We start from the raw sequence: 22858 nt of genomic DNA on the forward strand, positions 1-22858 counted from the left end.
AGGATGGCATTGACTACATGAAGGTATTAGTGGTTTGGTTGAGTTTATACAAGAAAGGCAAAAGGGATTCAATCCAGAAAAGTGTGAGATTATGTCCTTGGAGAAAGAAAACAAAACAAGGCAATACATGGCTGGAAGGATGTTGAGAGGTGCAGAGGAAGTGAGAACTTGGCTTGCATGTCTTGTGTACCTGAAATGGCAGGGCAGGGAGCTAGATGAGAAAGGCGGCAAAAGGGATGCTTTCCTTCATACAGCAAAGTATTGAATACAAGAGCAGGAATATAATGCTGGAGCTATATAGATTGTGGTTAGGCCACTGAAATTTTTTCAACACAATGCCAAGCTGGAGGAACACAGTGGGTCAGGCAGCTTCAGAGGAGCAGGAAAGTCAATGTTTCTGGCCTAGATCCTTCATCAGTCCTGATGAAGAGTCTAGGCCCAAAAAGTCAACTCTCCTGCCCCTCTGATGTTGCCTGACGTACCTTATTCTTCCAGCTCCACACTGTGTTGACTCTGAATCCAGCACCTGCAGTTCTTGCTCTCTCTGAGCTGGAGATTTTTGTACAGTTCTGCACACCACATGGCAGGATGGCCTTAATTGTACCAGAGAGAGTACAGAGGAGACTTACAAGAAAGTTGCCAGGGCTCAAAAATTACATGTATGAGGGAAGTTTGGACAAACCAGACGTATTTTTGTCAGATTAGAGAAGACTAAGGAGTTACGTAATTAATGTGTGCAAAAAGATGAAGATCTTTGATTGACTGGACAGGCAAGGCCTGTTTCCTCTAGCAGAGAGTTGGTTATCGGGGCACTGATTTAAGAAATTTTTTAAAAATACTAAAGAGGGCTTGAGGAAGAGTGTCATAGGTCTCTAGAGTTTGGGCAGAAACTTTCAATTCCTTTAAAAGAAACTTGGATCTATATGTGAAGTAACATAATGTGTCAAGGTACAGAGCAGATGCAACTATTAAAAGTGGGATTAAAATGGCTGGTGTGTTTATTTAAACAGCACAGATAAGATTGGTTAAATGCCCTTTTTCTGTATTGTAAATTTTCTATGGTTCCAGTACCCCAGGTGGGCTTTTACAAGATTTCATAATAGTTTTATGGATTACTGAGATTTATTGTGAGCCCTATAGTGCAGGTGTATTAATTAAATTGAAATTCCACCAGCAGCCATGAAGACATTTGAAGCTACATGCCCAGGCTCATTACCTGGGGATCTGGATGACCAGTTCATCACTGCTGGTCATTCAAGGAACATGCAGCCATCTCAAATAACATTTTAACTGCTTAATATTACCGTTGGCCATTTGTTACTTGATTTTCAGAATATTTTTTCTGATTAGGTTGCTACCATTTTCTTTGATTCTTTCCTGAAGATTCAGGGTTACAAATCTGAAGCAGTCTGCATTCTACATGTGGGAGCTGACTTTGCTCTCATCTGATACCCAGATTATGTACTGTCCAGCAGAGGTGGACCATTGGAGGTGTGAATCCTGTCTAATGGCCCTTTCCCTACACCAAGGAAGCTGAGACCTAAATAACCCTGTATTCCATAAGTTTAATCGAGCAGTTTAGATTGTATCATTGACTAGGAGAGCAGCATGTCAGTGGTTTATAATCATGCATTAAATGTGGAATAGAGAACTTCATAATCCTCTTAGATAATATCTTTTTATATAGACAGTAGTTTGTAAAGTGAAGAATTGAGCCAGAAACCACATTGAGGCCACTCACTAGAAAATTAAAAGAGTTAATATTGTTCTCTTTTTGTCAGTGATGGATGTTCACTGCAGGGAACTGAATTCTAAACAATTTAATTTCAGCGAACTAGCTCCTCAGTTTCAGAACCCTACCACTTGATGTATTTTATTGTCTTCACAACGATTCATCAGATTTGAGGTCACTGTGACAGCATTGAGAAGAAAACAAATCAAGGGATTTGGTAAACACTTTGAACTTCAATGGTCTTGAATGTAATAAATCCCTCCTTAATGTGAGATCTGATATCTGTGATCCGTCTGGTGTACTCTCATAACCCAGCCCTCAGCTGCCCTGAATGGATATCAAACTCTGACATCAGCTCCAAAATGGCACCATTGATGGATCTGAAAACTTACTCTTTGCAACAACAAGTTTCTATCCGCTGCCCTTCTTCAAGCCCTGGGCAGACAAATTTTCCTGGACATGATTACACCAGCAACTGTCAGACACGTGGAAACACTGAGGACCACCAAAAATCCTGGCACAGAGGGCAGATGTTGTTCCCAGAATGTTGTAATGATTGGTCGACTTGGAACCTCCTGAACAAAAATAAAGAATAAGCTTTAGTTTGTCCTGTTCAACAATACAATCTCCTCCTATGTCATCAGGTGCTTTTATTTTAACAAACACATGTTCTTACAGCAATAGTTATGGCTGAAAACTGGTACAACAAGAGTATGGATAAAGTTCTTTCAGTAAATGCCATTGGCACCAAGCACGTTGTGAAATACTCAAATAAAACAGAATTTGAATTTAGATAGGGCTTTTCACATTTACAGCACCTTCTGAGGCACACTATAACCAAAAGATTAGTTTTGAACTGCAACTATCTATTCTGAGTAAATTTGAAAGCAGCGCCCCAAAAGTGTAACCCTAGAGCCATCATGCTCCAATACTTAGTTCTACGACATCACTCTTCACTCTGAGAACACAACCTTTCTGAATTTGATTGAAGTTTGTAAATTCACATCCCATTGCAATAAATGGCAAGATAATTTGTTGTTTGGAGCATTAGTTGTGGTGGAAATGTTGGTCAGGGAATCTTCTTGTTCCTTGAATAGTGCTTTGAGATTTTATAAAACTGAGTCAGCAGAAGGGAACAAACTATCTAGAAGACTGGTCCTTGTCAATGCAAAATTTTCTTTAGGGCTCTGTCAAGGTCATCAGGGTAAATGGAAAAAGAAATCTACAGTTGACCCACAACCTCTGATAGGGGTAAGAACATGGTTAATTGAGCTAAATTGATGCATCTGATTTCATTTCAAAATAAAGAGGTAACTTATCCTCAGTGTATTAAGTCACTAATTTGTGTATTTAAGTGATCAACACTAAGCAGCAAATTCAGAGAGGTTGCATGCCTGGACTGCAGCTGCATAAACTGGAGTCCAAGCTTGCAATTTGGCCATAATGCTATTGTCATGATTCATTGACACATGCTGCCTTCTAGGAACACTTCACTCCAGGGGAAATAAATGTTGCTGAAGCATCTAGACTGTTCATCATTCAAGTTCCAGAAGTTGGGTTGTAATGATTGGCACCAATTCCAAATTCAGACCTTCAAGGTAATTTGCTTGAGGAAGCAAAAGGAGTCAACTACAGCAGCAACTTGTTTATGTAGACCACCGTTCCAATCATGTTACAGATTGCAGACTGATTGAAAAGAATGAAGGTTAATTGAATAGTGGTGACAATCAAACAGTGTAATAGCTTATTTTAATAAGGCTGTGATAGGGAAGAAATCTAATTGAACATTGAATAGTTTTGACAAAGAATAGGACCTAATAGTGTTCTAGTTGATCTGATGTGGCACCAACTCCAAATCCACATTAACCGATGAATGAGTTGGGCACAGAATCCCCACACAATGATCTACATCCCATCATTCACACTATATAAAAACATAATGGATGGAATCCAATCTCATTCTTCAAAGTCCCTGACTTATGCAAAATGTAATGATGTAATGGTCACAAATCTGGATCCAGGAGAGGAGAGTAAATCATTGCTAGCTTTTTAAATAAATACACAATCAATTCAGTCCTGTGGGAGTAATGATGCAGGCTGAGTTTTCAATAAAACAGGTTGATTTTCTACAACTTAGCAACACCTCTGGACACAAAAATATGTTTGCTGTCATGAACGTATCCTCGTGAGACTTTAGACTAACAAATGCATTTCACAAGGATTTACATTTACTACTAGATCAATCTTATTATTAATCATCAAGTTGACATTGAAATAAGTAACTATTGGATTTTAATTTAGTTTGTTCACTATGTACCTGAACTTCAGGCTCATGGGTCCAGATTGCTGTCTCTGGAATAATTCCTATGGTACACATCACCTACAGAAAGATTACAGATTAAGTAAGGCAGTGTTGAGTGAATACATGCACAGCTAGATATAATCGAACAGAGCCAAATACACATACATCTAGATTTATCAAAAGGACCAAAATACAAATGAAGAGAGTTCATATTTGTATACAATTGATGAAAATTCAGCCTATTTGTATACATCATTCTCAATTTCATTGACTTCATTGCCCATATTATAGCATTACTAAATGTCTAAATTAACCCAGCCTGTAAATAATTCCACATTCTGTACATCTGTTAGTTCGGGAGAAGACAACAGATGCTGCCTTCTATCTGTCAGTGCATCACAACATATGGAAAGCAAGATTTTAAAGTTTGAATTTTCATTTCTTAACTTCAATGGTACAGCCCAGTACCAATTTTACTTTTTAATGAACATTGGTGATTACATATGCTGGTAAATAGAAGAAGTTGGAAATGTCCAGCAGACCAGAGTGAAAGATAGAATTAATATTTTAGGTCTGCACCAATTCACCACAAAACTGTGCCATTAAATATTTTTCTCTTTCTACAACTACTGTCTGACCAGCTGAGTGCTGTACATGGGTTTGAAAGGGTTAAAACTGAGGAGCACCAATAGTACACCCACAAAAATGATGTCATATAGGCTTCAGGGGAGAATAGCCCAGGAGTGAGACTGAACATTTAGTTCATCTCGAAGTCTCTGTAACAATGCTTATCATATAACATGTAGCTAGCTGCCAATATTCAATAAACTACACTTTATTAACATCAAGAGCCTTTCGTAGCTGGACTAGAAAATAAATTTCCTCAACTACACTAGACTGAGCAAGCTCTGTAGTTTCCAACAGTGAAAGTAGATTGTGTCAGGAACCTTTATCATGAGCAACAGTTTGGACTGCTAGCAAATGCATATCATATCGAGTATATCCGCCACTCTCTTATATTTTGGTCTTCCAGCATTTATAATATTTTGCCTTTTATACTGATGCTTATGCAACAGTTCAAAGCTACTGCCCACGAGACAAACATTGTCACCAACATAATTACAGTGTGCTTCACTCCAACACCTCCCAACGCACCTACTACTTCTATTCAGGCATAGTGTGGGGCGGCACGGTGGCTCAGTAGTTAGCACTGTTGCCTCACAGGACCAGGGACCCGGGTCTGATTCCACCCTCAGGCGACTGTCCGCGTGGTGTTTGCACGTTCTCTCCACATCTGCGTGGGTTTCTTCTAAGTGCTCTGGTTTCCTCCCACAGTCCAAAGATGTGCACGGTAGGTGGATTGGCCATGCTAAATTGCCCATAGTGTTCAGGGATGTGTAGATTATAGGGGGGATGGGTCTGGGTCAGACGCTCTGAGGTTTGGTGTGGGGGACTTGTTGGGCAGAGGGGCCTGTTTCTACGCCGTAGGGATTCAATGATTCAGGCAAGCAGTGTGGCCAGGCTCTTCTTCAGGCACTTGGCGCAAATAGAGAAATGTACAGAAGCTAAAATGTAGTGAATCAGTGGATGGGTGCGTTGGGGGTGGGGGCGATTGATTTTAAAGTTTGATCCTACGGTACCTCTCTGGCAGCACGTTCCCCAGCCTGTACTGCTCCGTCCATGTAACCGCTCCACTTGGTGGCAGTCTCGGTGCCAGCAAAGTACACTCGTCCGAATGGCTCACGTAGAACTCTGAACAAAACAAAAACCAAACCAGCTTGTGTGAGTCAATCCCTTCCAACAGAATGAGCTGAACCAAAATCAAACAAGAAATGTCATAAATATTCAGCAGGCCAGGCAGCATCTATGGTGTGAGGAGCAATGTTAATGACCATGTGAGTTTTGTTACTGCAGTGATTGGAACCAGGAAGATCTTGTTGGCTATGAGGTCCTTGTTTGGGGTTGTTAACCTGGGCTATCAGGAAAACCCTGGCTGACCAATATAACCAGGACATCTAGAATCTCTTCCATTCAGGGGACTAACTCTTCACTGGCTGACCACAGCCAGTGTACTGTGCACAAGTAAATAAAGGTTGAGTTGGTAATGGGATACTGGCCTCACTGCAGTTATTTCAGTGGGGATGGGAGAAAACAGTGTGTGCCTGAAGAATATTCATTTGCAACAGTCATGTTGGAGTTGGGGTAACCATTTCTGGCATCATGCCTTTATTTGGGAAGCTTGGCTTGTTTGATCCTGCTGTCAAAGACTGGACCCAGTATGCAGAAAGAATGTGATATTTTTTCCATGCAAATAACATTGGAGCAGATGAAAAGCAGTGAGTAATCCTTCCGACTGCTTGCAGACCCACAGCATTTTTGGTTATAAGGGGCTTAAGTTTCCCAGAGGCACCAGGCACTAAAACCTTTCAAACATTGATGGAGTTGGTTAAGAAATATTACAACTTTAGCCCTCTAATTCTGAGACACTATTGGTTTTATTTGGCTGTTAGAGAACCGGGAAAATCCGTACCGGAATTTTTGATGAGGTTGACACGACTGGCAGAGGCATGTGATTTAGGGTTAAGATAATAAAATGTGAGGCTGGATGAACACAGCAGGCCAAGCAGCATCTCAGGAGCACAAAAGCTGACGTTTCGGGCCTAGACCCTTCATCAGAGAGGGGGATGGGGAGAGGGAACTGGAATAAATAGGGAGAGAGGGGGAGGCGGACCGAAGATGGAGAGTAAAGAAGATAGGTGGAGAGAGTGTAGGTGGGGAGGTAGGGAGGGGATAGCTCAGTCCAGGGAAGACGGACAGGTCAAGGAGGTGGGATGAGGGTAGTAGGTAGCTGGGGGTGCGGCTTGGGGTGGGAGGAAGGGATGGGTGAGAGGAAGAACCGGTTAGGGAGGCAGAGACAGGTTGGACTGGTTTTGGGATGCAGTGGGTGGGGGGGAAGAGCTGGGCTGGTTGTGTGGTGCAGTGGGGGGAGGGGACGAACTTGTCCCCACACCTCCTCCCTCACCCCCATCCCAGGCCCCAAGATGACATTCCACATTAAGCAGAGGTTCACCTGCACATCTGCCAATGTGGTATACTGCATCCACTGTACCCGGTGCGGCTTCCTCTACATTGGGGAAACCAAGCGGAGGCTTGGGGACCGCTTTGCAGAACACCTCCGCTCAGTTCGCAACAAACAACTGCACCTCCCAGTTGCAAACCATTTCCACTCCCCCTCCCATTCTCTAGATGACATGTCCATCATGGGCCTCCTGCACTGCCACAATGATGCCACCCGAAGGTTGCAGGAACAGCAACTCATATTCCGCCTGGGAACCCTGCAGCCATATGGTATCAATGTGGACTTCACCAGTTTCAAAATCTCCCCTTCCCCTACTGCATCCCTCAACCAGCCCAGTTCGTCCCCTCCCCCCACAGCACCACACAACCAGCCCAGCTCTTCCCCCCCACCCACTGCATCCCAAAACCAGTCCAACCTGTCTCTGCCTCCCTAACCGGCTCTTCCTCTCACCCATCCCTTCCTCCCACCCCAAGCCGCACCCCCATCTACCTACTAACCTCATCCCACCTCCTTGACCTGTCCGTCTTCCCTGGACTGACCTATCCCCTCCCTATCTCCCCACCTACACTCTCTCCACCTATCTTCTTTACTCTCCATCTTCGGTCCGCCTCCCCCTCTCTCCCTATTTATTCCAGTTCCCTCTCCCCATCCCCCTCTCTGATGAAGGGTCTAGGCCCGAAACGTCAGCTTTTGTGCTCCTGAGATGCTGCTTGGCCTGCTGTGTTCATCCAGCCTCACATTTTATTATCTTGGAATTCTCCAGCATCTGCAGTTCCCATTATCTCTGATTTAGGGTTAACCCTGAATGAGAAGCTGAGAGACCATTTGGTCTGTGGGATTAATGACATAACCATGCAGAAGCGCCTACAAGCTGAAACCCAACTGGACTTAAAACAGACACTACAACTGGCTTTATCATTAGAAAATGTGACAAGTGGAATGTGGGAATTACAGGGCATCCCAGTGGAAGTGGATACCCTCACCTGTCTGACTGAGTTTGGGTAATACCACTTGAGTGTAGGCAATCGCAGAGCCTCACAGAGAGCATAGTATGAGCAGAGGGACCTTAGGCCAGCCCACAGCATTACTCCACAACAAAGTCATACCTTGGGCAAGTGGCTAAACAGTTCTTCAGGATCTGGGCTGGCAAACCATTGTAGTTGCTGCCGGTATGTTGACTTGAGGCAGCAAAGGAGCCCTACAACGTCTTACCTGTGTAAGAAAGCTCATAGACTGGTATCGTGGAGAGTGCATACCCTGGAAAGTCCCCCTATATATGAGTTCGGACAATTAAATTGCTTACCGACGCCCAAATCAGAACCGACTAAAATTAATGTTCGGTTAAATGGCCATCCAGTTCCCATGGAGGTCAATACCGGTGCAGCTGTATCTGTAGTTGCGGAATCTATCTCTAACAAGATTCGCTCAGAACTCCAACCCTTATATTTGTACAAAACCTCAGCCAGGTTCAGAACATACACTGGGGAACCGTTGTAGATGAAGGGCACAACTTTGGTTCTGCTCTCCTATGAGACCATAAGACATAGGAGTGGAAGTAAGGCCATTCGGCCCATCAAGTCCACTCCGCCATTTAAATCATGGCTGATGGGCATTTCAACACCACTTCCCTGCACTTTCCCTGTAGCCCTTGATTCCTTTTGAGATCGAGAATTTGTCAATCTCCGCCTTGAAGGCATCCAACGTCCCGGCCTCCACTGCACTCTGCGGCAATGAATTCCACAAGCCCACCACTCTCTGGCTGAAGAAATGTCATCTCATTTCATTTTTAAATTTACCCCCTTTAATTTTAAGGCTGTGCCCACGGGTCCTAGTCTCCCCGCCTAACGGAAACAACTTCCTAGCGTCCACCCCTTCTAAACCATACATTATCTTGTAATGCAGTTGGTGCAGTTACCACTGGCAGCAGCAAGAGACTCGAGCCCAAGACTTGGGCCCAAGCCTGTTGGACCAGAAGTGGTTGAGAAGGATTCACCTGGTTTGGCTCAACATTTATTGATTGGAAAACGGCTGCTTCAGTGAAATCTGATTGAAATACCCAGGAGGTTTCAAGAAGGGCTTGGGACTATCAGAGGGGGCATGGGAAGCAATTCTGAGGTTTTGCAAGGCCCACCCGGTGTCATTTGCCTTGCAGCCAGAAGTAGGGATGGAAATCAGGAGGCTGGAGAGTGAAGAAATCATCAAGCCAGTGCAGTTTGTAGAATGAGCGGCACTGGTCATATCGATGGTGAAGCCTGATATCTTCAGTTTACCTTTGTAGGGATTTTGAGCCAAAGGTAAACTGCTTCTCACAGGTGTATAAATACCCAATTCGGTGGTAGCAGTGTGTACTATTTACAAGATGCACTGCAGAAATTCACCAAAGATCCTCAGATAGCACCTTCCAAACACATGACCACTTCTGTCTAGAGGGACAAAAGAAACAGATCCATGGAAACACCACCACCTGCAAATTCCCCTCCAAGCCACTTACCATCCTGACTTGGAAATATATTACTGTTTCTTCACAGTTGTCGAGTCAAAATCATAGAGTTTCCTCCCTAAGAGCATTGTAGGTCTGCCCAAAGGACATGGACTGCAGCAGTTCAAGAAGGCAGCTCACCATCACCTTCTCAAGGGCAACTAGGGATGGGCAATAAATGCCAGTCAGCCAGCAACATCCATATCCCTTGCATGACTAAAAACAAAATTCAGCAGGTAACATAATTTGCTATGTGTAGTGATGTTCTTGTACTATCTAAAGGTAATGCACATAAGTACCTGAATTCTGTTTACTTGAAGATCCCTGGTGAGTTTATTCAAAAATAAACTAGCGCACACTTTACACAGTCTTTTTTTTAAATATCTCTATGTGTTACCATGCACAACTGCATCTTAAGCCCACCACCAAATTACCATGGCCTTTTTCCAACTATTGACCATCACCAGTAAATCAGTCATGCAGTGAATTAAATATTTACGTGTAAATCCCTTTGTGAGTAATGCAAACCTTCAGAAGCAAGGGAGGGTTAGGGAGAGCAGGAAGAGACTAAATCAAATTGGAATTGGGGGGAGCAATAAAGCAGTGTATTTCCAGTGATGCCCACCATTCTCTAAAGGCATCAAGAGCATTGGTGGATACTGCATGAGCTTGACACAGTCATGTCTAGACATAGCCTCCATCCTGAGCGCTACAGTGCAGAATGACAGTAGCCTCTAGACAAGTGATGACATCCAGGTACAGGCCCACTGGCATGTTGGATTTCTTATATGGGCATCACTCTTAAAACAAAACAACAACATTGGCAGGAATCTAGATTGATTGTGCATAGGAACATACTTGCCAAACTGAATGAACATCCCTGGTGGGAAGTATGCAGTGTAGCAGCCACCCGAGTACTGCTCCTCACACCAGTCTTTTTCTTCATAGTGAACAGCCTGGGAACAGGAAAGGCTTGTGTTTCAATGTTAAAGTAATAATTCCAAAACATGCTATCACTAGCTATGCATGGTTTATTCGTTAACTATTGTCAATAATCTGAGATTTCTGCTCAAATAGGGCATCAATGGACAGCTCCCAAAAGCAGGCACAGGGTGTGGGAAGAAAACTTAACCTCTGTCCATTGCACAAGTTTCATGCTGGTGAATAATCAGGTTCAAATGGACTACAACTCCAGAAGTCTGAGGTCATATATGCATTCTGCTGCAAAAGGTTCAAATAAAGGCTCATTTCGCTGGGGTGGCATATAGGCTGAGGCAGATGGCTATGCACTGAAATACCTGATACATTGGCAAGTCTGTCAGAAATCCTGATACCATTGTCCTTCAGCACAGAAGAGGTGGGTCAACACCACAAGAGCATTTGAGAACTAGACCATGATGTATCATCTGATTTGGCTTCTCAGTTTCCACTGCAGCACAAGAAGAAATCACCGATATGAGCTAAATAACATTACACTCAGAGCTCTGGAAGGTCTCAATTTTTACTGAAATTATACTTTCTCATGGAACGGGAGCATCTTTCAGTAGGCCAGAATGTATTCCTCATCCCTAATTGCCCCAGCAATTCTGCATTGCAAACGTCCCACAAACAACATTGATCGACCAGTTAATCTGTTCTGTGACAACAAGGTGTAGAGCTGGATGAACACAGCAGGCCAAGCAGCATCATAGGAGCAGGAAAGCTGATGTTTCGAGCCTAGACCCTTCTTCAGAAAAATCAACATTTGTTAAGGGAGAGGAGAGTATTCTTTGCTCTTCTTCAAATAGTGACATGGAATGTTTGTGAATTTCAGGAGTGGCCAGGGAGAACCTTAGGCATCACATTTATTAACCTAGTAGTCTGTCACCACTTATTGCTCTAGACTCAGTCAAAATGATTGGCTGCACAGGCCAGCGCCTTTGAGAAATAACAGGAAAAAAAGCGACTCTCACTTTCAGCATCTCAGAGCCTTCCCTTTCATAACAGTACATTGCAGACAATAAAGTTGACATACTTCTTTCTCTCTCCCAATTCATGAGAGGCCAAATGACAGAATCACTCTGCAAGTGGTAAGTACATTCAAAAGCAATTTAAAAGGAATCAGGAGCAGGGAGGTGATACCCTGAAGGATGACACCAACTGCAATTACGTCTTTCTCCTCTCCTCACCTACCATACTTCCTGGCACTTTCGTGACCCAGCTAATGAGTACAACAGACATTTGTTTCCAAGTTTTCTGGAGCTTGCCCAAATTATTGAAGGCACAGCCATTAGGTCAGATACATTTTTATACCATCATTCCAATCCGACTACAAATGCAAGATTATTGATTTTTGAGGTGTCTTCTATCAGAAGGTGCTTACGTATAGAGCTTCTTCTGTCTCTAGGACTCGTGCATAAATCTGACAGATTCGTTGTTTCCTGAAAAAACAAGATTTTATTCAATCCCCTCCAGAAATGTAGCCAACACTAACACAGCCAACATTGCTAACGTAGCCCCTTGCAATGGGAGCACAACTAATGTGGAGTTTATACTGTGCTGTCACATGCTGTACCACACAGAAGTATTTTGGATTAGCTGCAGATTAAGCTCTGTTCCTCTTACACAGGCATTGATGGGGGGGGTATAGAACTCGTTGTCACTTCAGGAGCTGTATTCATTAGGGAGAATTGCATGTATATATGAGGGAGAAAGGAAAGATAAATGGGAAAAACAACGACATTGCACATAGATTCGATGTAATTCAACAAAGGTGCACCACCATTTGCACCAATAATATTCAACAGAATACTGTAAAGACCAATTTGGATATTGAAAAATATTACTGAAATTACAAGTATCATGCATCTTACAGATCCTTTGCAATTTATTTCTTTGAAAATGTTTCTTGGACACTGAAATTTCTTTCCTCTGTAAGTCAGCACCATGATTTTGGGAAGGGTTTGTGTGTTTCAATGATCCTTCAGCCAGTGCTGTTGGAAGTCCTTGCACCTGAGAAGGACATCCGTAGTAGCAAGGTCAGGGGATACTGTGAGACAAAGGCAGTTCAAAAGTCTTGAATGGCTGAGGGTAAAGAAATTGTGTACATTTCACCAGCTGACAAGGTGGAACAAGGATGCAGCAACAAGGTAGTCCCAATCACTGAGATCTGATTACCAACCTGTAAAGATTATGTGGACCATGATAGCAGACCAGTTAATGATTCCTCGCACCCACTTCCACTGGGCTCTGCCAAGCCCAATGGTAATGGAGAATTGGTGACAAGGACATGTTTGTGAGCCTGAGAGTCTCTAGTCAAGGATCTGTACAATGGTGTCAGATTTTTAATGGTCACGGGGCATCTGCATTGGGACAGTGGTGCCTTCAGACAGCAGCATCCATGCCTGAGCAGTCCTGAGATGGATCTGGCAGAAAAGGTGAAAGATAATCCCAAGAGGTTGTATAACTACATTAAGAGTAAAAGGGTGGTTAGGGAGAGAATAGGTCCCCTTAAAGATGAGCATGACTGCCTATGCGTGGAGCCACAGGAGATCTTGGAGATTTTTAATGAATATTTCTCCTCAGTGTTTACTGAAAAGAGAATCAAGGATGCTAAGGAAATAAGGGAAACAAGTCTACAACTGGAATATTGTGTACAGTTTTGGTCTCCTTTTCTGAGGAAGAATGCTCTTGCTCTCAAGGGAGTACAGAGAAGATTTACTAGGCTGATTCCAGGGATGGCAGGTCTGCTGTATGAGGAGAGATTGACTAGGTTGGGATTGTTTTCGCTGGAGTTCGGCTAAATTTGGGAGATCTTATAGAGACTTATAAAATTCTAACACAACTGGACATGGTACATGAAGGGAGGATGTTCCTGATGGTGGGTGTGTCCAGAACCATGGGTCACAGTCTAAGGATTGAGGGTAGACCATTTAGGATGGAGATGAGGAGACAATTCTTCACCAAAAGAGTGGTAGGCTGTGGAATTCACTACCACAGGAAACAGTTGATGCCAACGCATTGAATGTATTCAAGAGGCGACTAGTTATAGCACTCGGGGTAAATCGGATCAAAGGTTATGGGAGAAAGCTATTGAGTTGGACAATCAGCCATGATCATGAAGAATGGTGGAGCAGGATCAAAGGGCCAAATGGCCTCCTTCTGCTCCTATCTTCTATGTTTCTATATTTTGGACCACATACATATTACCAGAGAGGAGGCATTCGTAGCCTTAAAGTGCATTAAGGTGGATAAATCCTATAGGCAGGTTATTGAAGAAGATACTGAGGGCCAGGATCAACCAACGTTTGGATAATCAAGGTCTGAATTGGGATAGTCAGCATGGATTTGTGTGCAGGAAGTCATATCTGAAAAATCTTTTAGAGTTTTTCAAAGAGGTAACCAAGAGAATAAATGAGGGTGGGGCAGTGGATGTTGTCTGTATGGACTTTAGTAGAGCCTTTGACAAGGTCCTGCATAGTAGTCTAATCATGAACGTTAAGTTGCATAGGATCCAGGGAGAGCTAGCTAATTGGATTCAAAATTGGCTCGATGGTAGGAAGCAGAGGGTAATGGTTGAAGGTTGTTTCTTGGGCTCGAGGCCTGTGGCTAGATGTGTGCCATAGGGCTGAATGCTGGGATCTTTGTTATTTACATAAATGATCTGGATGTGAATGTACAAGGCATGATTAGTAAGATTGCGGATGATACAAATTAGAAAGTAGCGTTGATAGTGAGGAAGGTTATCAAAAGTTACGGAGGGATTTTGATCAGATGGGATACTGGGCTAAGGATTGGCAAATGCAATTCAATACAGATAAGTGTGAGGTTTTGCACTTGGAAAGTCAAACCAAGGTAGGACTTATACAGTGAACGGTGAGGTCCTGGGGAGTGTTGTGGAACAGAGGGACCTAGGAATACAGGTACATAGTTTGTTGAAAGCAGCATCACGGGTAGACAGGGTGATGAAGAAAGCATTTAGCATTCTGGCCTTCATTGGTCAAGGTATTGCGTGTAGGAGTTGAGATGTTATGTTACAGTTGTATAAGTCATTGGTGAGGCTGCACTTGGAGTATTGAGTACAGTTTTGGTCACCCTGTTCTAGGAGAGACATAGTTAAACTAGAAAGCGTGGAAAGAAGATTTACGAGGATGTTGCCAGGACTAGTAGACGTGAGTTATAGGGAGACGTTGGTCAGGATAGGACTTTTTTCCTTGGAACGTAGGAGAATGAGGGGTGACCTTATTGAGGTGTATAAAATCATGAAGAACATAGATAGAATGAATGTATATAGTCTTTTTCCCAGGGATGGGGAATTGAAAATTAGAGGGCATAGGTTTAAGGTGAGAGGGGCAAGATTTAAGAAGGATCTGAGGGGTAACTTCTTCACGCAGAGAGTGGTCCGTACGTGGAATGGGCTGCCAGTGAAAATGGCTGAGGCAGGTACAGTAGCAACATTTAAAACAACATTTGACTAGGTACATGGATGGAAAGGGTTTAGAGGGATACGGACCAAATGGAGGCAATTGGAGCTAGCTGACTAGGCACCATGGTCAGCATGGATCAGTTTGGGCCAAAGGGCCTGTTTCCATGCTGTATTATTCTATGGTTCTATGACTCTTCAGGATACTCGTTGCTCACCCTAAATGATAAAGGGGCTGGGAAAGGTGTCCTAAAAATTGGCTCTCCCACTTTCTCTTGGCTGGTGAACACCACCCTGCAGGATCACTATCTTCGTGGTTAAAGGAAGAAAACTTCAATTTTACAACTTGGAATGTTAGAACACTCATTGGACAATCTCAAAGGGGGCTTTCTCTGGAAAGATGAACCACAGTCATTTCATGTGCACCATCTAGAGTCCAAATTGACATTGCTGCCCTGAGGGAGATGGTCTACCTGGGGACAGGCAGCGGAAGGAAAAAGCAGGGCATACACCTTCTACCACAAAGGCAAGACTGATAGTGACTCTCCTGGTCAAACAGTTGGTGTTGCCTACTGAAACAGGATGGTGGATATACACCCCAATTCCATAAATGAAACAACTCATGACACTACATCTCAAGCTGAGCCACAATCAGAGAGCCACAGCCACAAGGGCTAACGCCCTAACACTTGGCACAAATGAAAATTTTAAGGAAAGGCTCTTTTTTAACTTTGCTTAACTCCTCACTGGCATGCCACAAGAAGAACAAAGAATCATCCTTCTTGGCATGTTAGTGCCAGCGTTGATCATGACTCTGATGTTATAGAGAGGGGGCACTGGGAAAAATGACAGGTAAAGCCGATGCAAATTGAGATCTGTTGCTGATAAAGTGAGGTCAGCATGACCTCATTATACCAAACAGTGTCTGCCATCAGCAGGACAAACTCAAAACTGCATGAAGTAGCATGACAATGGATCAGAATCTCAAAGCAGCAGTTGCAGGAAAAACTTCAGAGAGAGAACATAATAGAAATGTACAAAAAACACTTCAACTTTAGTTTGTGTATATTTATTGAAGAAAGTGAGTGAGAACACCAAGGTAGCCCTGTGCCTGGATTAAGTACTAGTGTGCTGTGATGGTCTAGTCAAAGACAAGAGACTAGGTAATCCCTGCATTGAGGGTAAAATCTTGTTAAGTAGGCTCACTTTAAAGCAGAAAATCATTTAGTGGGAGAAAAGGATCCACAAGGGAGGGATTTTGTTTTAAACTAAGTTTGCTCTGACTAGCCAAGGTCATAGCTGAATCAGGAATGGGAGCCATTTCATCCCTGCTCACTGGAAGCTTAACAATTTGAGGTGTCCATTTAGAACAAGTATAACTTGGGCAACCTTGCCCAGGGCCTGGTCATAGTAGAAATCACCCTAGGTCAAATTGCTGGCATCTTCTAAATTATGATTTTGATACATTATAATTGTTTGATCAAAAATGAACATTTATCTGCCAGAAATACATCACAAGATGCAAAAATTCCAACAGGAGGAAGTTCAATGTCTCAGTCCCACAACTGGATGAAAAATAACAAAGTCAGAAGCCCTGGTAGTGTTTTAGCTGAGAGCTTCAAAGCTGGTAAATCCTCTACTCTCAGTATTGACCCATCCTGCAGATTTGAAAGAGAAAGGCACTCCCACTGACTTCAGGAACCCGACAATTGCAATTGTCTTCAGAAAGGGAGAATATAAAATATTGGGGAAACAATGGAGGTGTTCTGACCTGTATTCTCCTGAATCCCTTACTTCCTATGGCTAGGGCAACCCTACCAGAGACAGATTGCAACTTTAGACTTTTGAGAGGAACCTCTAACATGACTTTTGCTGCAAGACTCATCTGAGGAAAAGAGCACCAGGAACTCTTCATTTCATTCGTTGTCCTGACCAATGAAGTTAATTCAGTAAATTGAAAGACTGTGAATTTTTCTCCAAGATTTGGAAGTTCAAATAGCTTCATCACAATCCTATAACAGCTCAGCGTTGATATAACTGCAGCTGCCTTCAGTATGAGATCTGAAGCAAAGGCCATCAAAATCCAGATGGTGTTAAACAAGGCTATAGGACAGTCCCCCTCTTATTCAGAAGCTATTTATTCATGATTGTTAACATCATTGAAGATAAAATGCTGTCTGCTTTCAGTATTAAGGGCCGCTTAAACAGGGTTGATTAGGCAAGTTGGCTGGGCAGCCAGTTTGTGATACAGCATAATGTTAATAGATGGATTCAATTCCTATGCTGGCGGCTGCTACCATGAAGGAGTCTCCTTCTCAATCTTCTGCCCCATCCCCTTACTTGAGATGTGGTGGCCCTCAGACTAAGACACCATCAGTCATCTCTCTCTAATGCCTACAGCCCAGTAGCGCTATGATACTACTGCTACGGCTTAAATAGAAAACTCTTCTTTTTAACCTCACTTACCTCCATTTCAAAACTATTGACATTCAAATCAAAGTACAAAAATTGGCAAGACTGTAAGATACAGGAGCTATTCAGTCCATTGAGTCTGCTCTGCCGTTCAATAAAATCATCATCCTCGATTCAACTTTCTTGCCTTGTCCTTATAACCATTGATCCCTGTTTATCTCAGCCTTGGATATAATTAATGACCCAGCCTCTAAAGACCTCTGCTGTAAAGAATTCCACAGACTCACTATTCTGTAAGAAAACAAAAGTTCCTCTTCAGCTTTGCGATAAATGGATAAACCTTTTTTCTGATATGATGCCCTCTGGCCACAGGTTCTCCCAGAAGGTGAAACACCATTTTAGCATCTAACCTGTCAAAACCCTGTCAAGAATCTCATATGATTCAACAGTCTGGAGTTGGAGGAACACAGCAGGTCAGACCGCATTAGAGGAACAGAAAAGTTGACATTGTGGGTCAGGACCCTTCTTCAGAAATGTCACCTAGCATGGTGACAAAATGTCTGAATGAGAACATGTCAGCTTGGCGAGCAAGTCAACAAGCTCACCATTGAACATTTTTAAGGTAGAGCTAGGTAGATACTTAATTTTAAAAAACGAATTGCAGATGCTGGGAATAAATAATAATATAGAAGTTGCTGGTAAAAACTTAGGATTCTGAAGGAGAATCACTGGACCCAAAATGTTAACTCTGCTTTCTCTACACAAATGATGCCAGACCTGCTGGATTTCTCTACCAATTATTGAGACCTTGACTTTGGGAGATGGTGCGAAATGGATAAGAGTGGTTCAGCTCTCTACTTTTCATCACACTTCTTTGTTATTTCCATGAATTTGGCTGAGAGGCCAGAAACAGAGATCAGAGGTGAACAGTTGTTGATCGGACTGGAAAAAAGTTTATTGTGGTGTTTCCAAGAGTTGTATTAGGAGTTCAGTCTTTCTTGATCTGAATTAATGATCTAAACTTAGGTGCACGGGGCACAATTTCAAAATTTTCAGGTGATACAAAATATTCAAGCATTGTGAATTCTAAGGGGACAATGATAGGCTTCAAGATGATACGGCATTTGTGGAATAGGCAGACATGGCAGATGGAATTGAATGCAAAGAATTGTGGTGTTACATTTCGGTGAGAAGAATGAGAGTAGACGTAAAGTAAAGGATGCAATTCTAAAGTGGGTACACAGGGATGGTGCAGAAGGACCTGGAGTTTAGGTACATAAATCATTGTCAATTGAAAAAACAGTTAAAAAGATAAATTTTAGGGTCTATTAAGAGTGGTATAGAATATAAAAGCAAGGAAGTTATTGTGGACCTATACAAAGCACTGGTTCAGCCTTGATGGAGCTATCATGTCCTATTGAAAGGACCACCCTTTCAGAAGGCTGTGAAGGCATGTTGAGAGAATGCGGAAAAGATTTCTTAGAATGGTTCCAGTAAAGAGGGATTTCAGTTCATCGATAGATGGAGAAGCTGAAGCTGTTTTCCCTAGAGGAGGTTGGGAGGAAATTTAATTCAGACATTCAAAATCATGAAGTGTCTGAAGACAGTAATTAAAGCAAACCAAAGATAACATGCAGGAAATTTTTTCTATATAGCTAATAATCAGGATCTGGAAGACACTGCCTGAAGGTACGGTGGGATTCGATTGTGGGTTTACAATAGGACATTGGATAATTATCTGAAGAGATAAAAAAGTTCAGGGTACATATAGCTACAACCAGCTGAGTGGAGTGATCAGTGTTTTACCAGACCATGGGGCTGCTCTCTCATTAGAAAGAGACAACTGGTGGTGCTTTAACCTGAGGATCGCCATGCCTCAGGGTGAAGGGAGAGGTCAAGAAGGAGAGCCCATCTGAGAAACCTCAGTTGGGGCAGGAATTAGACCTGGACTGTTGGCGTCCCTCGATGTTGCAAATCAACTGCCCAGCAAACTGTGGTAAGGTGAAAGTTCTTCCAGAAAACTGGCTGAAGGCACAATGGGTTGAATAGCCTCCTACTATGCTGAAGCCAGTCAGTGATTAACTTCAAGTTTCATGGAGCAACTCTTCAACTGTTCATCCCACGATTATCCATGGATCAATTCATAGAATCCCTACATTGGGGAAGGAGGCCATTCAGCCCAATGAGTACACATCAATCCTCTGAAGAGCATCCCACCCAGACTCACCCCCGACCCTATCCCTGAAACTCTGCATTTCCCATGGCCAACCCACCTAGCCTGACATTATGAGCAATTTAGCATGGCCATTCCATCTAACCTGCATATCTTTGGACTGCGGGAGCGAACTGGAACACCTGGCGGAAACCTGCACAGACATGGGGAGAATGTGCAAATTCCACACAGACAGTCGCCTGAGAGCGGAATCGAACCCAGGCTTCTGGTGCTGAGAGGCAGTAGCACTAACCGCTGAGCCACCATGCCGCCTATTCATTTCACCACTTCTTCATTCACAGAATTAACTCTGCCCAATGTGAAAATATAACCAGTATGTACTTGCAGCCATATAGGGAAAGTATTTGAAGCAAAAGGCCTGAAGTACCCATGATGTTTACAGTTCTCCACATCTGACTTTGAACATGAGTTCTATTTAAATACAGTAGCCTTGTTAAAGGAGCTAAGGGGTGCTGAGAATACACATGTATGAAGATATTTCCATGTTAGATGCATTGTAGGAACATTGAGAACACATTCTCACTTTCATATGTCAAGGGTAGTTTTAAAACTATCACAGATAAGCTCACAGACCATCAGCCAAACATCACAATACCCACCTCTCTGCTTTGGTGAGACTAAGTAAAAGTCGAGCCTTCCTCGCCAATATAAACCTAGAAACAAATAACAGTACTGAGTTATACCATGGATTGTCTAATTACTGGTAACTCAACCCATTGATCCATAGCACATGAATATTATTCTGTGTTTGTCACAGTTCAAGATTTGGAAAACTATTACAGTTAGAGTGTAGATCAAAGGTGGCTGAAATGTCAATGAGGAAGGTTTTAAAGTTGCTTCACTAAAGAATGTAATTGATAAGCAATTCATTATCTTGTCTCAGGCCTCAAATACCTCACACCATTGTAGTAGGGAAGATTATAATGCCATAAAGCTGGCAAACAGAATAACACATGCCCCAGATACAGTAGGAACTGCAGATGAGGAGAATCTGAGATAACAAGGTGTACAGCTGGAAGAACACAGCAGGCTAAACAGCATCAGAGGGGCAGGCCAAAATGTCAGCCTTCCTGCTCCTCTGATGCTGCTTGGCCTGCTGTGTTCATCCAGCTCTACAACTTGTTATGACACAAGCCCCAGCAGGGTTTCCCAAATATAAGTGCTTTTCTATGGCTACGAATGCAAAGAAATCATAGAGGGTGAATAAGTCTTAGAAACGGAAAATGTTGAAGGTGAGCAATCAACAAATTCAGGAGGTTAGCATGCAGGATGGTGGTTCAGATGTTCTATTTAAGTGAAGCAAGGTGCCCACAAATTTGTGATGAGTCTAAGTCTCCTCCAATTACTTTTCAAAATTTCTTTGTGTTAATTTTGATCTTTTTAAAGCAATATATTTGTAGCGAACTTTTCTTCAGCTCTGTGAACTGTACCCCATAATTGCAGGGTGGGAGCCATCAGGCTTGGTGTCATCCAGTGTCAGAGAAATAGGTGACTCCTCATCTTCAATCATCATGGTACCACAGTAACCTGCCAGCAGAAAGATGGTTTATTACAGAGCATCGGGAAATATTATGCAGACAGAGAACATGATAGAACACACACTGGGGGCTGAATCTTGCAACTTTTTGGCTCAGTGTCAACTGCAGCAAGTTTCACCCAGGATTCCTTTCAGATGGGACCAGAATCAGGTGAGAGGGGTGCCATAGGTATGGGATAGATAGCTAATGAGGTGACTTTGGTAAGATACAGTGAGAAAACTCCTCAACTTTTCTTCCCCCTGCTTACCAGACCGGGTAGCAGGATATAGAAGCATTCAGGATTTGGGATTCAGATGGCTTCCCCCAAGGGTGCACGAAGCCATAAACATTAACCAGAAGGAAGACTTCCTGCTGATGAATTCCGCAGTGCTGTGACATGACCCGGCTCAGTGTCATGCTTGTACAGTCTATGGCGCCTTGCACCTGGGTGAATCTAGCTTTATTCCTGAATATTACTGCCCAGATTGCAATGCTGGCCTCTTCATGGGGTTACAAAGTTATACAGTGAGTTTTTTTTTGCTGCATCTTACTAGACTCACCTCATTAGCTACCTACGCCACACCTGTGGTGCCCCCTCACCCAGTCCCACTCTATTACGTGCCATTCGCAATAGAACTCACCACACCAGATATGTCAAAAGACCAGCCTTGTTGGTACCTATGCCAAGTTTGGAATGCTGCTCTGCACCCAGACAACTGTTGGCAATGCGGCATTGCCCCAAAGCATTGTCATAGTACGACAGCGGCAAAGCCTGGCTGCTTATGGGATATAGCTGGCATTCATAAGTACCTTCGCAAGTACAACCTCATTCTCTCACCTTGTTCCTAGGAGGGAATCCAGCTATATTCCTGAACCTTACTGCCCAGACTGCAGCACTGGCCCTGTCACGGGAGAACAAAATGACCCAGTGTGACCTTGCGCTGATGCCATCAGTCACTGTCCTGATCCATGACTGAGCGATCTCACACAGGTCACCCTTCACTCCCTGGAAGGGGCCAGTCACATAAAAGCTCAAAGCAGTTGTCACCCTCCCAGCTACTGGGACAGGATGGTCCCCCACTCCTGTAGCCCTCAGGTCCCACTCCAGTATCTGACATTGCTCCATCACAATGTCTGATATTCTGGTAGCTTGTGGTATTTGAGACACTGCACATAATTCGAAAGATGATGACATGACTGTCTGCATTTCCTTCCGAATCCTTACAAGTTTCCCAAGTTATGGGACATTTTTGGCCAGCTTTTGCCTCATTACTGCTAACGTCTGCATTATGGAGGTGCCATTGATACATTAGCCAGCATTAATATTTTGGCGCAGTTTTTTTTGCCAGATTTAACCTCTAAGCACATATGTTCAGCATGCATTGTCAAAGGTTCATGAAACAATTACAAATGAAATGTAGGTAGAATTTGCATACACGTTTCACTTATTTGCCCCTTCAGTGTCTTAGTTGTATCCAGTAGACATGAATCCTGCACTTTCTTTCCTCAAACTCTGCTCAGGTATTTTCCTAGTTGCAGGTAGTGCCTAGAGAATGGGAAGTTCATGTTTGATACTGTCAGCACTGGGCCCACCCAGGTACACCCCGGCAGACCTCATGTTGTGGTTTACTTTACATTACCCTGGCAGCCCTTTTCCACCATCCCCTCGCCCCGTGGAGGTCCACCATATTGAACTTCTCCCC

General features: G+C 43.2%; 1 protein-coding gene across 1 annotated transcript in view; it reads right to left on the reverse strand.

Moving 5' to 3' along the window:
• Positions 1-477: 477 nt before the first annotated feature.
• Positions 478-22858, reverse strand: part of LOC125458828 (amine oxidase [flavin-containing]-like) — a 76771-nt gene continuing 54390 nt past the window's right edge. Inside the window, exons 10-16 of the mRNA XM_048544538.2 lie at positions 21069-21165; positions 20238-20291; positions 11955-12012; positions 10451-10548; positions 5675-5786; positions 4050-4112; positions 478-2307 (exon numbers count right to left, since the gene is read on the reverse strand). Coding sequence (XP_048400495.2) covers positions 2161-2307; positions 4050-4112; positions 5675-5786; positions 10451-10548; positions 11955-12012; positions 20238-20291; positions 21069-21165 — 629 coding nt within the window. The 3' untranslated portion in view covers positions 478-2160. The remainder of the gene's footprint in view (positions 2308-4049; positions 4113-5674; positions 5787-10450; positions 10549-11954; positions 12013-20237; positions 20292-21068; positions 21166-22858) is intronic.

This window comes from Stegostoma tigrinum, chromosome 15 (assembly GCF_030684315.1).
Source record: "Stegostoma tigrinum isolate sSteTig4 chromosome 15, sSteTig4.hap1, whole genome shotgun sequence".
NCBI lineage: Eukaryota > Metazoa > Chordata > Chondrichthyes > Orectolobiformes > Stegostomatidae > Stegostoma > Stegostoma tigrinum.